Raw genomic sequence first — 18,868 nt, 5'->3', positions numbered from 1 at the left:
GTAAGGTTTGGAGCAATATTTTGGATAAGATTTAACTTAAAAGCAAAGAAGGTATAACTAGAATGATGATTTGGAAGCACACCTGAATCTCTCTCTCCTGAAGGATGATTCCCCAGAGCCACATAGATCCATGATGTTTGAACTAAGAGACTGTCTGACTAAGGTGACAGAAGTGCCAAATGCCCCCTTTTTAATTTCCTCCTATTCTACTGACAGTACAATACCATGCTTCAGTGACATATGTCAAGATGGTGAAACCATCAACAATGAACAAATCTTCTCCTTTCAATACTCCATTCAGATCACCAGCAGGACTCATCCCTGCTAAAGATTCTGCCTGATATCTTCCTTCCATTTTCCTGGCTAAATATACTATCTAAACAGTCGCACTTTGGTAACCTCTCCATATACTGTCTACTGCACCAACTTTTATACTTTATAATCTCACTTCCTCTTCTTAAACTGATTCACCTTCCTTTGATATGCTTTTACATGATGTTCTTCCAAACACTCCTTCCCTAACTTTAAAATCAGTCAATGACACATTATGTTATGCAAGATTAGATATGCTGCCTTCATCAATGTTCACAAAATTTCCACAAATCACTTCACAGAACAAATAAAATTATAAAAATCAGGATAATATGTTACATATATTCCATCACAAGGAACAGACAAGATGGCCATGTGAGGATTTTCCCTCTTAGGCTCAGTCCTCTGTTCTTAACGCTACCTCACTAAAGTGACAGATAGCAAATACATATGAAACAGCTATTTTTCCCCCGTGGACTAATAGGAATATAAATGATCAAGCGCAAAATTGTGATCCTTTCCAATATGTAAGTATACACTGAAATGTATCTGTGCATGTGTGGGCATTTATTTGTATACATGTGCAAGTGGATGGGTTGGGCCATTCCTCGTCTGTTTCCTTGCTCTACCTCACTAACACAGGAGACAGCAGTTAAGTATAATAGATAAAAATAAATATATTATTATCTTATTATATCTAATCACCATTTCCCGCATCAGCGAGGTAGCACAAGGAAACATATGAAGAATGGCCTAATCACTCATATACACACATATATATACATAAATGCCCATACACCCACATATACATACATATACATACACAGACATACATATATACACATGTACATATTTATACTTGCCTTCATCCATTCCCGTCACCATATACATTCATATACATATCAACGCATATAAACATTTACATACATGTATACACAAGTACATATTTATATTTGCTGCCTTCATCCATTCCCATTGCTACCCCTTCACACAGGAAATGGCATCCCCCTCTTCAGCAAGGTAGCACCAGGAAAAGACAAAAAGGCCACATTCATTCACACTCCTTGTATTTAAATTTCTGAAAAGGAAACAGAAAATTTATTTATTCATATATCATACTTTCTCGCTGTCTCCCACATTAGAGAGGTAGCGCAAGGAAACAGACAAATGAATGGCCCAACCCACCCACACACATATGTATGTACATAAACGCTCACACATGCACATATACATACCTATACATTTCAATGTATACATTTTTTTTTTCTTTTTTTTTTTTTTTGCTTTGTCGCTGTCTCCCACGTTTGCAAGGTAGCGCAAGGAAACAGACGAAAGAAATGGCCCAACCCACCCCCATACACATGTATGTACATACGTCCACACACGCAAATATTCATACCTACACAGCTTTCCATGGTTTACCCCAGACGCTTCACATGCCCTGATTCAACCCACTGACAGCACGTCAACCCCGGTATACCACATCGATCCAATTCACTCTATTCCTTGCCCTCCTTTCACCCTCCTGCATGTTCAGGCCCCGATCACACAAAATCTTTTTCACTCCATCTTTCCACCTCCAATTTGGTCTCCCTCTTCTCCTCGTTCCCTCCACCTCCGACACGTATATCCTCTTGGTCAATCTTTCCTCACTCATTCTCTCCATGTGCCCAAACCATTTCAAAACACCCTCTTCTGCTCTCTCAACCACGCTCTTTTTATTTCCACACATCTCTCTTACCCTTACGTTACTTACTCGATCAAACCACCTCACACCACACATTGTCCTCAAACATCTCATTTCCAGCACATCCAACCTCCTGCGCACAACTCTATCCATAGCCCACGCCTCGCAACCATACAACATTGTTGGAACCACTATTCCTTCAAACATACCCATTTTTGCTTTCCGAGATAATGTTCTCGACTTCCACACATTCTTCAAGGCTCCCAGAATTTTCATCCCCTCCCCCACCCTATGATCCACTTCCGCTTCCATGGTTCCATCCGCTGCCAGATCCACTCCCAGATATCTAAAACACTTCACTTCCTCCAGTTTTTCTCCATTCAAACTCACCTCCCAATTGACTTGACCCTCAACCCTACTGTACCTAATAACCTTGCTCTTATTCACATTTACTCTTAACTTTCTTCTTTCACACACTTTACCAAACTCAGTCACCAGCTTCTGCAGTTTCTCACATGAATCAGCCACCAGCGCTGTATCATCAGCGAACAACTGACTCACTTCCCAAGCTCTCTCATCCCCAACAGACTTCATACTTGCCCCTCTTTCCAAAACTCTTGCATTCACCTCCCTAACAATCCCATCCATAAACAAATTAAACAACCATGGAGACATCACACACCCCTGCCGCAAACCTACATTCACCGAGAACCAATCACTTTCCTCTCTTCCTACACGTACACATGCCTTACATCCTCGATAAAAACTTTTCACTGCTTCTAACAACTTGCCTCCCACACCATATATTCTTAATATATATATATATATATATATATATATATATATATATATATATATGTGTGTGTGTGTGTGTGTATGAGTGGTTGGGCCATTCTTCATCTGTTTCCTTGCACTACCTCGCTGACATGGGAAACAGCGATTAAGTGTGTGTGTGTGTGTGTGTGTGTGTGTGTGTGTGTGTGTGTGTGTGTGTGTGCATGTGTGTGTGTGTGTGTGTGTGTGTGTGTGTGTGTGTGAAATAATACTCACGAGTTTTTCTCTCCTTGGAAAAGTGATGATGGAGTTTATGCGCTGTAAGTACCATTCTGCACGCACATTACGTGAGATGCGGTACTCTTTCTTCATGAGAATGTACACATGTTCAGCTTCAAGGGCCTCTACACTCTAAAATAAGATATAATAAGTCAGCCTTAGGGGAACCACAACCTGCCTCTGTCTTTACTTAAAAAAGAATTTTGAAAAGCAGGAAAACTCTATAACTATCACAGAAAGGTTTCTTAGAAATATAAAGAAAGAAAAACTGCCCTCCAAGAATGATAAGGTTCTAACTCAATCTGAATGTGCAAGCAAGATGCTGGAAAGTGGAGGGCAGTATGTGGCTAAGCCACTTACCTTCCTACATTCATCTGTCTTATTTCTAACTATATCATTACTCAATTCCTATCATGTGTATTTCCCTCACTGGTTTCACCTACATAATGCTACACTTAATCTATCTCTTAATTACAAAATATCGGTGTACCACTGACACCTGGTAATTTACATCAGTGAGTACAGAGGCTCGAAGCCAAACAACAGCCCTCAGTAATCCTTAGAGGATAGTGCACAAACTGTGGGTTCTAATGGCTACATTCTGGTATATTTCTCTGACGTAAGCCATCTGACAAAAATCTGAAACTCAAAAGTGAGTAAAGGTCTCCTACAATAGGTGAAGTCTGAGAATAGGCAATTTAAAGCTAATCACTTAAAAGCAAAGACAGATTTTCATAAGTTTCAAAAGCCAATCTCCTAGATCCAGTATTCCTAATTTCAGACATTCTAAAAGGTACATCAAAGAAAATATACACTCTTTAAAATCTCAAACCCAGAGACCTTAGGGTCAATCAATTACTAGATTACTAGAGGGTTCCTGCATGTCAAAGGAGTGACGAAAAACCTTTGACAAAACTACTTCTTTTCCCCACTGAAATTTATATAATCTCACTTCTAATTAGGAAAATGAAAAGATGTATTACAAATTTAGGAGCCTTAATCTGAAATAACTGTGACTATTACAGAAATAATCTTTATAGCAATCAATGATATTCTATATTACACACTAAAAGTACATCAAAAACAATGCTCATCCCATAAACGCAGGACTACTGCACATTTCAAACTACTTATCTTTAATACGAGGCAATAATGGTTCAATATTATGAAATTAAGGAGTAATCATTCAAAAATACACTTGTGATGAATGAAAACAAGCAAGACATGCTTCAACTCACCTATAATGTTGGGGTGATTTTTGTAGATGCATATGGGATATAATATATGAGAAAGGCAGTGGTAATGAGTATGGAACTGCAACTCTAGCTGGGAGGCTACAGCTACACAATCATACCATCAGTATTGACGAAAATCATTTTTATGCATTCATTATGTTTTGTAAATTCTGCTACATCTGGAGAAATACCTTATCCTATGTAAGGTTTCTTTGGCTTGTATTACAATATTTAGTAAAACACTATACCAGTACGAAAGGAATGGCAATCTCATCTCATGACACCAAACTCAATATCATTTAAAAGAATACCTCCAGGTGAAATACTTTAACACCTTCAGAAGGTACGTAATCTTACTTTCTTTGTACAGTTGTTGCTGTGTGTGATACAAAGTTGAACTATAATGAGCCCAACAATATGATTTCGGGTAATGCTGATCACTGTACCACCACATCCCCTTCATTAAAATATGGCCCCGAGTACTCATAGCCTCCTAACTTGAGGTACAGTCACTGACATACAACCATGGCCCCTAAGGAGAAAATTTACGACCAAAATGTGACTTCAGGGCAAGTGGGGCACTGTGATGGTAACTCAATATAAAAAAAAATATTACAATGGATTTCTTCAGTTGACATTGTCGTGTAACGCCAACAAATGGGATAAAACAATCCCAACCTAACCAAATGAGCTCTGCAGGTTCAGTAATGACTAACCTATGGTCGTTAAGTGGAACTTGCCATGAGCTCTAAGGTTGACCTGGACGGATCTTAATAAATGATGATATAATGGACTTATTTCATAAATGATAGTTTAGAATTATGTTCACTCCAAAGGAGGAGTAATGTCCCAGCCAACGTCAAGTGTGCGTCGTTCTCATAACCCCTCTCGAAGTACGAGCCTTATTTCCTTATCTCTCTTATCTAAACTATTGATTTGGACTTATGACGTCCAACTGTACACTATCCCTGTAACAGGTGACCACTCACCTCCTCCTCCTCCTCTTCTGTTGTCCCAGAATCCGTTACTGTTGTCATCTCAACAACAGACCCATTAGAGCTCCCCGAGCTGCCGTTTATTTACCTCCTCCCGAGCCGGGTCCACCCTCTGGCGAGATCTGGCAACCGTTCGCGAGATTCGGCAGCCTCTAGAGAGAAATGGCGAGAAATGGCAGCCTATGGCGAGAATTGGCAGCCTATGTCGAGAAATGGCAGCCTATGGCGAGAAATGGCAGCCCATGGCGAGAAATGGCGAGACTCGGTAACTTATGACAAGAAATGGCGAGATCGGCAGCCTCTAGAGAGAAATGGCGAGATTTGGCAGCCTATGGCGAGAATTGGCAGCCTATGTCGAGAAATGGCAGCCTATGGCGAGAAATGGCAGCCCATGGCGAGAAATGGCGAGACTCGGTAACTTATGACAAGAAATGGCGAGATCGGCAGCCTCTAAAGAGAAATGGCGAGATTTGGCAGCCTATGGCGAGAATTGGCAGCCTATGGCGAGAAATGGCAGCCTATGGCGAGAAATGGCAGCCCATGGCGAGAAATGGCGAGACTCGGTAACCTATGACAAGAAATAGCGAGATTGGCAGCCTCTAGAGAGAAATGGCGAGATTTGGCAGCCTATGGCGAGAATTGGCAGCTCATGGCGAGAATTGGCAGCCTATGGCGAGAATTGGCAGCTCATGGCGAGAATTGGCAGCCTATGGAGAGAAAGGGCGAGACTCGGTAACTTATGACAAGAAGTGGCGAGATCGGCAGCCTCTAGAGAGAAATGGCGAGATTTGGCAGCCTATGGCGAGAATTGGCAGCTCATGTCGAGAATTGGCAGCCTATGGAGAGAAATGGCGAGACTCGGTAACCTATGACAAGAAGTGGCGAGATCGGCAGCCTCTAGAGAGAAATGGCGAGATTTGGCAGCCTATAGCGAGAATTGGCAGCCCGTGGCGTGAATTGGCAGCCTATGGCGAAAAATGGCGAGACTCGGTAATCTACGACAAGAAATGGTGAGATCGGCAGCCTCGAGAGAGAAATGGCGAGATTTGGAACCCTATAGCGAGATATGGCAGCCTATGGCGAGAAATGGCAGCTATGGCGAGAATTGGCAGCCTAAGGTGTGAAATGGCGAGACTCGGTAACCTATGACAAGAAATGGCGAGATCGGCAGCCTCTAGAGAGAAATGGCGAGATTTGGCAGCCTATGGCGAGAATTGGCAGCCTATGGCGAGAATTGGCAGCTCATGGCGAGAATTGGCAGCCTATGGCGAGAATTGGCAGCTCATGGCGAGAATTGGCAGCCTATGGAGAGAAAGGGCGACTCGGTAACTAATGACAAGAAGTGGCGAGATCGGCAGCCTCTAGAGAGAAATGGCGAGATTTGGCAGCCTATGGCGAGAATTGGCAGCTCATGTCGAGAATTGGCAGCCTATGGAGAGAAATGGCGAGACTCGGTAACCTTTGACAAGAAGTGGCGATATCGGCAGCCTCTAGAGAGAAATGGCGAGATTTGGCAGCCTATAGCGAGAATTGGCAGCCCGTGGCGTGAATTGGCAGCCTATGGCGAAAAATGGCGAGACTCGGTAATCTATGACAAGAAATGGTGAGATCGGCAGCCTCGAGAGAGAAATGGCGAGATTTGGAACCCTAGAGCGAGATATGGCAGCCTATGGCGAGAAATGGCAGCCTATGGCGAGAATTGGCAGCCTATGGCGAGAAATAGCAGCCTATAGCGAGAAATGGTTACAATATGGTGGGTGAGCCGTCTGGTGGTAAGGGGGGTGGGTCGTTTATCAGTTAGTGGTGGTCAGTGTGGGTGTACCCAGCCAAGTGGACGGTAGTGCATAGTTCCGTGGTCCCTCATTACCGGGGTTGTTAGTACGGTAATAATGGTGACAGTAATAACTTGTGACACAAGTTGGATCATCATTATCGCTAGATATGATGATGGGAATTCTCGTGCAGTGGAGTGCTTGGAAATTGGTCCTCATGTTCTGAAGATCAGTTTATGAACCTAATCTTTCTACGTGGGAGAAAACATTGACACATGATGAAACTAACATCATAATTACTTTCCATTATATTACATGATGAAACTAACATCATAATTACTTTCCATTATATTACATGATGAAACTAACATCATAATTACTTTCCATTATATTACATGATGAAACTAACATCATAATTACTTTCCATTATATTACATGATGAAACTAACATCATAATTACTTTCCATTATATTACATGATGAAACTAACATCATAATTACTTTCCATTATATTACATGATGAAACTAACATCATAATTACTTTCCATTATATTACATGATGAAACTAACATCATAATTACTTTCCATTATATTACATGATGAAACTAACATCATAATTACTTTCCATTATATTACATGATGAAACTAACATCATAATTACTTTCCATTATATTACATGATGAAACTAACATCATAATTACTTTCCATTATATTACATGATGAAACTAACATCATAATTACTTTCCATTATATTACATGATGAAACTAACATCATAATTACTTTCCATTATATTCTAAGTACAGATAAGGGTCATTATATCGGGTCAATCCCATTGCCTCAAGATTCTTGTCCATTTTAAAGCGGAAATATTTTCCCTGGTCGCCATTATCTTTTGATTATTATGTTGATTACATATATTGATTATATTTATGTTGATTATATTTAGATTGTTTGATGAAGTCCTCTGTTTTCAGGTTTACATTAGTTTTCAATGAGAACTTATTACCCACAAAAATGACTCATGCCTCTCATTGGTCTTTATCTATCTATCTATATCTTTTTTTTTCATACTATTCGCCATTTCCTGCGTTTGCGAGGTAGCGTTAAGAACAGAGGACTGGGCCTCAGAGGGAAAATCCCCACCTTGCCCCCTCTCCGTTCCTTCCTTTGGAAAATAAAAAAAAAAAAAAAGGGGAGGATTTCCAGCCCCCCGCTCCCTCCCCTTTTAAAAAGTCGCCTTCTACGACACGCAGGGAATACGTGGGAAGTATTCTTAATCCCCTATCCCCAGGGATAATCTATCTATCTATCTATCTATCTATCTATATATATATATATATATATATATATATATATATATATATATATATATATATATTTCTTTTCTTTCATACTATTCGCCATTTCCCGCGTTAGCGAGGTAGCGTTAAGAACAGAGGACTGGGCCTTTGAGGGAATATCCTCACCTGGCCCCCTTCTCTGTTCCTTCTTTGGTATTTATATGATCCCTTTTTTCCAGTAGAGGAGGCTAATGTGTGGGGTACAAGCAGTGCTGTGTCTCTTCTTGTTCCTGACGTCTGATTGGGTTCTGTCTGACTTAAGTCATGACTTACAAGTAAGTTGACACCCAGTCATACATCCCACGGACTTAAGTCATGACTTACAAGTTAGTTGACACCCAGTCATACATCCCACGGACTTAAGTCATGACTTACAAGTTAGTTGACACCCAGTCATACATCCCACGGACTTAAGTCATGACTTACAAGTTGACACCCAGTCATACATCCCACGGACTTAAAGGACGCATGATGGGATATCCACGGGATCAAAACCGATGTTTACGTTCGCATCCTGCTGGTGGCACCCGATCCTCCTGTGTGTGTGTGTGTGTGTGTGTGTGTGTGTACGATTAACGAGAGGTAATTAGTTCTTCATTAAACAAGTTGATAATGACCGGGAAGTAATGATGTTGTTTGATTATTAAGAAAATGTAATTAAAAAGATAATCCACGCCTCATGAACACTGCAGAGAGGGTTGCCAGGGTTAGGAAGCCTAGTGTGACCAGGGTTGCCAGGGTTAGGAAGCCTAGTGTAGCCAGGGTTGCCAGGGTTAGGAAGCCTAGTGTGACCAGGGTTGCCAGGGTTAGGAAGCCTAGTGTGACCAGGGTTGCCAGGGTTAGGAAGCCTAGTGTAGCCAGGGTTGCCAGGGTTAGGAAGCCTAGTGTGACCAGGGTTGCCAGGGTTAGGAAGCCTAGTGTAGCCAGGGTTAGGAAGCCTAGTGTGACCAGGGTTGCCAGGGTTAGGAAGCCTAGTGTAGCCAGGGTTGCCAGGGTTAGGAAGCCTAGTGTGACCAGGGTTGCCAGGGTTAGGAAGCCTAGTGTGACCAGGGTTGCCAGGGTTAGGAAGCCTAGTGTGGCCAGGGTTGCCAGGGTTAGGAAGCCTAGTGTAGCCAGGGTTGCCAGGGTTAGGAAGCCTAGTGTGGCCAGGGTTGCCAGGGTTAGGAAGCCTAGTGTGACCAGGGTTGCCAGGGTTAGGAAGCCTAGTGTAGTCAGGGTTGCCAGGGTTAGGAAGCCTAGTGTAGCCAGGGTTGCCAGGGTTAGGAAGCCTAGTGTAGCCAGGGTTGCCAGGGTTAGGAAGCCTAGTGTGGCCAGGGTTGCCAGGGTTAGGAAGCCTAGTGTAGCCAGGGTTGCCAGGGTTAGGAAGCCTAGTGTGACCAGGGTTGCCAGGGTTAGGAAGCCTAGTGTAGCCAGGGTTGCCAGGGTTAGGAAGCCTAGTGTGGCCAGGGTTGCCAGGGTTAGGAAGCCTAGTGTGGCCAGGGTTGCCAGGGTTAGGAAGCCTAGTGTGGCCAGGGTTGCCAGGGTTAGGAAGCCTAGTGTGGCCAGGGTTGCCAGGGTTAGGAAGCCTAGTGTGGCCAGGGTTGCCAGGGTTAGGAAGCCTAGTGTGGCCAGGGTGGCCAGGGTTAGGAAGCCTAGTGTGGCCAGGGTTGCCAGGGTTAGGAAGCCTAGTGTGGCCAGGGTTGCCAGGGTTAGGAAGCCTAGTGTGGCCAGGGTTGCCAGGGTTAGGAAGCCTAGTGTGGCCAGGGTGGCCAGGGTTAGGAAGCCTAGTGTGGCCAGGGTGGCCAGGGTTAGGAAGCCTAGTGTGGCCAGGGTTACCAAAATCAATTGTATCATCAATAACCTTTTCACCATTAACATATCACAACTATATCACCATCAACTATATCACCATTAGTTATATTACCATTAACTATATCACCATCAACTATATCCCCAGCAACTATATCACCATCAACTATATCACCATCGACTATATCCCCAGCAACTATATCAACATCAACTATATCACCATCGACTATATCCCCAGCAACTATATCAACATCAACTATATCACCATCGACTATATCCCCAGCAACTATATCACCATCAACTATATCCCCAGCAACTATATCACCATCAACTATATCCCCAGCAACTATATCACCATCAACTATATCCCCAGCAACTATATCCCCAGCAACTATATCAACATCAACTATATCACCATCGACTATATCCCCAGCAACTATATCACCATCGACTATATCCCCAGCAACTATATCACCATCAACTATATCCCCAGCAACTATATCCCCAGCAACTATATCAACATCAACTATATCACCATCGACTATATCCCCAGCAACTATATCCCCAGCAACTATATCACCATCAACTATATCACCATCGACTATATCCCCAGCAACTATATCCCCAGCAACTATATCACCATCAACTATATCCCCAGCAACTATATCACCATCAACTATATCACCATCAACTATATCACCATCAACTATATCACCATCAACTATATCCCCAGCAACTATATCACCATCAACTATATCACCATCGACTATATCCCCAGCAACTATATCCCCAGCAACTATATCAACATCAACTATATCACCATCAACTATATCACCATCAACTGTATCACCATTAGCTATATCACCATTAGCTATATCACCATCAACTATATCACCATCGACTATATCCCCAGCAACTATATCCCCAGCAACTATATCAACATCAACTATATCACCATCAACTATATCACCATCAACTATATCCCCAGCAACTATATCACCATCAACTATATCACCATCGACTATATCCCCAGCAACTATATCCCCAGCAACTATATCAACATCAACTATATCACCATCAACTATATCACCATCAACTGTATCACCATTAGCTATATCACCATTAGCTATATCACCATCAACTATATGACCATCAAGTGTATCATCATCCACTTTATATGTATGAAGTATTATAAGTGTAGGAGAACAGTTGTACTGTAACCCAGGCTGGTCCCAGCTTCACCATCGACTACATCAAGAACCACTTTGTGAAAGATGGTCGAGTGTTCCGTTATGTGTCTGGCTCCATCCATTACTTCCGGGTCTTGCCCTCCAGCTGGTCAGACCGTCTCTGGAAACTACGCATGGCAGGTTTCAACACTGTCCAGACGTGAGTCATGCATGTTCACTATCATTACCACCTGCCTGTCATGTTCTCTAATATTACCACCTGGCCGTCATGTTCACCATGATTACCACCTGGCTGTCATGTTCTCTAATATTACCACCTGGCTGTCATGTTCTCCATGATTACCACCTGGCCGTCATGTTCACCATGATTACCACCTGGCTGTCATGTTCTCCATGATTACCACCTGGCTGTCATGTTCTCCATGATTACCACCTGGCTGTCATGTTCTCTAATATTACCACCTGGCTGTCATGTTCTCCATGATTACCACCTGGCCGTCATGTTCACCATGATTACCACCTGGCTGTCATGTTCTCCATGATTACCACCTGGCTGTCATGTTCTCCATGATTACCACCTGGCTGTCATGTTCACCATGATTACCACCTGGCCGTCATGTTCACTATGATTACCACCTGGCCGTCATGTTCTCCATGATTACCACCTGGCCGTCATGTTCACCATGATTACCACCTGGCTGTCATGTTCTCCATGATTACCACCTGGCTGTCATGTTCTCCATGATTACCACCTGGCTGTCATGTTCTCCATGATTACCACCTGGCTGTCATGTTCTCCATGATTACCACCTGGCTGTCATGTTCACCATGATTACCACCTGGCTGTCATGTTCTCCATGATTACCACCTGGCTGTCATGTTCTCCATGATTACCACCTGGCTGTCATGTTCTCCATGATTACCACCTGGCCGTCATGTTCACCATGATTACCACCTGGCTGTCATGTTCTCCATGATTACCACCTGGCTGTCATGTTCTCCATGATTACCACCTGGGCTGTCAATGGTTCTCTCATGATTACCACCTGGCCGTCATGTCACCATGATTACCACCTGGCTGTCATGTTTCCATGATTACCACTGGACGTCATGTTCACATCATCACCACCTGGCTGTCATGTTCTCTCATGATTACCACCTGGCCGTCATGTTCACCATGATTACCACCTGGCTGTCATGTTCTCCATGATTACCACCTGGCTGTCATGTTCTCCATGATTACCACCTGGCTGTCATGTTCTCCATGATTACCACCTGGCTGTCATGTTCACCATGATTACCACCTGGCTGTCATGTTCTCCATGATTACCACCTGGCTGTCATGTTCTCCATGATTACCACCTGGCTGTCATGTTCTCCATGATTACCACCTGGCCGTCATGTTCACCATGATTACCACCTGGCTGTCATGTTCTCCATGATTACCACCTGGCTGTCATGTTCTCCATGATTACCACCTGGCTGTCATGTTCTCCATGATTACCACCTGGACGTCATGTTCACCATCATCACCACCTGGCTGTCATGTTCTCCATGATTACCACCTGGCCGTCATGTTCACCATGATTACCACCTGGCTGTCATGTTCTCCATGATTACCACCTGGACGTCATGTTCACCATCATCACCACCTGGCTGTCATGTTCTCTAATATTACCACCTGGCCGTCATGTTCACCATGATTACCACCTGGCCGTCATGTTCACCATGATTACCACCTGGCTGTCATGTTCACCATGATTACCACCTGGACGTCATGTTCACCATCATCACCACCTGGCTGTCATGTTCTCTAATATTACCACCTGGCCGTCATGTTCACCATGATTACCACCTGGCCGTCATGTTCACCATGATTACCACCTGGCTGTCATGTTCACCATGATTACCACCTGGCTGTCATGTTCTCCATGATTACCACCTGGCTGTCATGTTCTCCATGATTACCACCTGGCTGTCATGTTCACCATGATTACCACCTGGCCGTCATGTTCACCATGATTACCACCTGGCCGTCATGTTCACCATGATTACCACCTGGCCGTCATGTTCACCATGATTACCACCTGGCTGTCATGTTCTCCATGATTACCACCTGGCTGTCATGTTCACCATGATTACCACCTGGCTGTCATGTTCTCCATGATTACCACCTGGCCGTCATGTTCACCATGATTACCATCTGGCCGTCATGTTCACCATGATTACCACCTGGCCGTCATGTTCTCCATGATTACCACCTGGCCGTCATGTTAACCATGAATACCACCTGGCCGTCATGTTAACCATGATTACCACCTGGCCGTCATGTTCTCCATGATTACCACCTGGCTGTCATGTTCACCATGATTACCACCTGGCCGTCATGTTAACCATGAGTACCACCTGGCCGACATGTTCACCATGATTACCACCTGGCCGTCTTGTTAACCATGAGTACCACCTGGCCGTCATGTTAACCATGATTACCACCTGGCCGTCATGTTCTCCATGATTACCACCTGGCCGTCATGTTCACCATGATTACCACCTGGCCGTCATGTTAACCATGAGTACCACCTGGCCGACATGTTCACCATGATTACCACCTGGCCGTCTTGTTAACCATGAGTACCTCCTGGCCGACATGTTCACCATGATTACCACCTGGCCGTCATGTTCACCATGAGTACCACCTGGGCGTCATGTTCACTATGATTACCACCTGGCCGTCATGTTCTCCATGAGTACCACCTGGCCGTCATGTTCACCATGATTACCACCTGGCTGTCATGTTCACCATGATTACCACCTGGCTGTCATGTTCTCTAATATTACCACCTGGCCGTCATGTTCACCATGATTACCACCTGGCCGTCATGTTTACCATGATTACCACCTGGCTGTCATGTTCTCCATGATTACCACCTGGCCGTCATGTTCACCATGATTACCACCTGGCCGTCGTGTTCACCATGATTACAACCTGGCCGACATGTTCACCATGATTACCACCTGACCGTCATGTTCACCATGAGTACCACCTGGGCGTCATGTTCACCATGATTACCACCTGGCCGTCATGTTCTCCCACATGACATGGCCTCCGTGTGTACACATGGTTATCCTCCCAGGTTGTGGAGACTTGTACTGCATTACTGTACCACAACATTACTGTACTACAACATTACTGGACCACAAGTGTACTACAACAGTACTGGACCACAAGTGTACTACAACATTACTGTACTACAACATTACTGTACCACAACATTACTGTACCACATTACTGTACTACAACATTAGTGGACCACAAGTGTACTACAACATTACTGGACCACAAGTGTACTGCAACATTACTGTACCACAACATTACTGTACCATAACATTACTGGACCACAACATTACTGGACCACAAGTGTACTACAACATTAATGGACCACAAGTGTACTACAACATTACTGTACCACAACATTACTGTACCACAACATTACTGCACTGCAACATTAGTGGACCACAAGTGTACTACAACATTACTGTACCACAACATTACTGTACCACAACATTACTGGATCACAAGTGTACTTCAACATTACTGGACCGTAAGTGTACTACAGCATTACTGGAGCACAACATTACTGGACCACAACATTACTGGACCACAAGTGTACCACAACATTACTGGACCACAAGTGTACTACAACAGTACTGGACCACAAGTGTACTACAACATTACTGGACCACATTACTGGACCACAGCACTACTGGATCACAAGTGTACTACAACATTACTAGACCACAAGTGTAAAACAACATTTCTGGACCACAAGTGTACCACAACATTACCGGACCACATTACTAGACCACAAGTGTACTACAACATTACTGTACCACAACATTACTGGACCACAAGTGTACTACAACATTACTGGACCACAACATTACTGTACCACAACATTACGGGACTACAAGTGTACTACAACATTACTGTACCGCAACATTACTGTACCACAACATTACTGGATCACAAGTGTACTTCAACATTACTGGACCACAAGTGTACTACAACATTACTGTACCACAACATTACTGGATCACAAGTGTACTTCAACATTACTGGACCACAAGTGTACTACAACATTACTGGACCACAACATTACTGGACCACAACATTACTGGACCGCAACACTACTGGACCACAAGTGTACTACAACATTACCGGACCACAACATTACTAGACCACAAGTGTACCACAACATTACTGAACCACAAGTGTACCACGACATTACTGGACCACAAGTGTAGTACAACATTACTGGACCACAAGTGTACCACGACATTACCGGACCACAAGTGTACTACAACATTACTGGACCACAAGTGTACCACAACATTACTGGACTACAATATTACTGGACAACAAGTGTACTATAATATTACTGGACCACAAGTGTACTACAACATTACTGTACCACAACATTACTGGACTACAAGTGTACTATCACATTACTGGACCACAAGTGTACTACAACATTACCGGACCACAACATTACTAGACCACAAGTGTACTACAACATTACTGTACCACAACATTACTGGACTACAAGTGTACTATAACATTACTGGACCACAAGTGTACTACAACATTACCGGACAACAACATTACTGGACTACAAGTGTACTATAACATTACTGGACCACAAGTGTACTACAACATTACCGGACCACAACATTACTAGACCACAAGCGTACTACAACATTACTGTACCACAACATTACTGAACCACAAGTGTACCACAACATTACCGGACCACAACATTACCGGACCACAACACTACTGGACCACAAGTGTACTACAACATTACCGGACAACAACATTATTGGACCACATGTGTACTACAACATTACTGGACCACAAGTGTACCACAACATTACTGGACCACAAGTGTACCGCAACATTACTGGACTACAACATTACCGGACAACAGCATTACTGGACCACAAGTGTACCACAACATAACTGGACCACAAGTGTACCACAACATTACTGGACTACAACATTACCGGACAACAACATTACTGGACCACAAGTGTACCACAACATTACTGGACTACAACATTACCGGACAACAACATTACTGGATCACAAGTGTACTACAACATTATTGTACCACAACATTACTGGACCACAAGTGTACATTACTGGACCACAACATTACTGTACCACAACATTACTGGACTACAAGTGTACTACAACATTACTGTACCACAACATTACTGGATCACAAGTGTACTTCAACATTACTGGACCACAAGTGTACTATAACATTACTGGACCACAAGTGTACTACAATATTACTGGACCACAACATTACTGGACCACAACACTACTGGACCACAAGTGTACTACAACATTACCGGACCACAACATTACTGGACCACAACATTGCTGGACCACAAGTGTACTACAACATTACCGGACCACAACATTACTGGACCACAACATTACTGGACCACAACACTAATGGACCACAGGTGTACCACAACATTACCGGACCACAACATTACCGGACCACAACACTACTGGACCACAAGCGTACTACAACATTACTGGACCACAAGTGTACCACGACATTACTGGACAACAAGTGTACTACAACATTACTGGACCACAAGTGTACCACAACATTACTGGACTACAACATTACTGTACCACAACATTACTGGGCCACAAGTGTACCACAACATTACTGGACCACAAGTGTACCACAACATTACCGGACCACAACATTACCGGACCACAACACTACTGGACCACAAGTGTACTACAACATTACTGGACCACAAGTGTACCACGACATTACTGGACCACAAGTGTACTACAACATTACTGGACCACAAGTGTACCACAACATTACTGGACCACAAGTGTACTACAACATTACTGTACCACAGCATTACCGGACAACATTACTGGACCACAAGTGTACTACAACATTACTGGACCACAAGTGTACTACAACATTACTGGACCACAAGTGTACTACAACATTACTGGACTACAACATTACTGTACCACAACATTACTGGACCACAAGTGTACTACAACATAACTGGACTACAACATTACTGTAACACAACATTACTGGACTACAACATTACCGAACCACAACATTACTGGACCACAAGTTACCACAACATTACTGGACTACAACATTACTGTACCACAACATTACTGGATCAGAAGTGTACTACAACATTACTGGGCCACAACATTACTGTACCACAACATTACTGGACACAAGTGTACTACAACATTACTGTACTGCAACATTACTGGACCACAAGTGTACCACAACATTACTGTCGCAAAACATTACTGGACCACAAGTGTACTACAACATTACTGGACCACAAGTGTACTACAACATTACTGGACTACAACATTACTATACCGCAAGTGTACTACAACATTACTGGACCACAACATTACCACAACATTACTGGACCACAAGTGTACTACAACATTACTGTACTGCAACATTACTGGACCACAAGTGTACCACAACATTACTGTACCACAACATTACTGGACCACAAGTGTACTACAACATTACTGGACCACAAGTGTACTACAACATTACTGGACTACAACATTACTGTACCACAACATTACTGGACCACAAGTGTACTACAACATTACTGGACTACAACATTACTGTACCACAACATTACTGGACCACAAGTGTACTACAACATTACTGGACCACAAGTGTACCACAACATTACTGGATCACAAGTGTACTACAACATTACTGGACTACAACATTACTGTACCACAACATTACTGGACCACAACATTACTGGATCACAAGTGTACCACAACATTACTGTACCACAACATTACTGTACCACAACATTACTGGACCACAACATTACTGGACCACAAGTGTACCACAACATTACTGTACCACAACATTACTGGACCACAACATTACTGGATCACAAGTGTACCACAACATTATTGTACCACAACATTACTGGACCACAGCATTACTGGACCACAAGTGTACCACAACATTACTCTACCACAACATTACTGGACCACAGCATTACTGTACTACAACATTAGTGGACCACAAATGTACTACAACATTACTGGACCACAAGTGAACTACAACATTACTGGACCAAAAGTGTACCACAACATTACTGGACTACAACATCACTGGACCACAAGTGTACTACAACATTACAGGACCACAACATTACTGGACTACAAGTGTACTACAACATTACTGGACTACAACATTACCGGACCATAACATTACCGGACCACAACATTACTGAACTACAAGTGTACTACAACATTACTGGACTACAACATTACCGGACAACAACATTACTGGACCACAAGTGTACTACAACATTACTGGACCACAAGTGTACCACAACATTACTGGACTACAACATCACTGGACCACAAGTGTACTACA

General features: G+C 43.2%; 2 protein-coding genes across 2 annotated transcripts in view; one reads left to right on the top strand and one right to left on the bottom strand.

The window, feature by feature from the left end:
- The window catches only part of LOC139761194 (KICSTOR complex protein SZT2-like), a 388,469-nt gene extending 383,068 nt beyond the window's left edge, over positions 1 to 5,401 (bottom strand). Inside the window, exons 1-2 of the mRNA XM_071685224.1 lie at positions 5,277 to 5,401; positions 3,050 to 3,184 (exon numbers count right to left, since the gene is read on the bottom strand). Coding sequence (XP_071541325.1) covers positions 3,050 to 3,184; positions 5,277 to 5,324 — 183 coding nt within the window. The 5' untranslated portion in view covers positions 5,325 to 5,401. The remainder of the gene's footprint in view (positions 1 to 3,049; positions 3,185 to 5,276) is intronic.
- A 1,687-nt stretch (positions 5,402 to 7,088) lies between these two features.
- The window catches only part of LOC139761229 (beta-galactosidase-like), a 43,659-nt gene continuing 31,879 nt past the window's right edge, over positions 7,089 to 18,868 (top strand). Inside the window, exons 1-3 of the mRNA XM_071685272.1 lie at positions 7,089 to 7,165; positions 8,577 to 8,669; positions 11,408 to 11,571. Of these exons, the coding sequence (XP_071541373.1) occupies positions 8,586 to 8,669; positions 11,408 to 11,571 (248 nt within the window). The 5' untranslated portion in view covers positions 7,089 to 7,165; positions 8,577 to 8,585. The remainder of the gene's footprint in view (positions 7,166 to 8,576; positions 8,670 to 11,407; positions 11,572 to 18,868) is intronic.

This window comes from Panulirus ornatus, chromosome 39 (assembly GCF_036320965.1).
Source record: "Panulirus ornatus isolate Po-2019 chromosome 39, ASM3632096v1, whole genome shotgun sequence".
In the NCBI taxonomy this organism is placed as follows: Eukaryota; Metazoa; Arthropoda; class Malacostraca; order Decapoda; family Palinuridae; genus Panulirus; species Panulirus ornatus.
The sequence above is the reverse complement of the archived record's forward strand: the minus strand, read 5'-3'. Positions and strand labels throughout refer to the sequence as shown.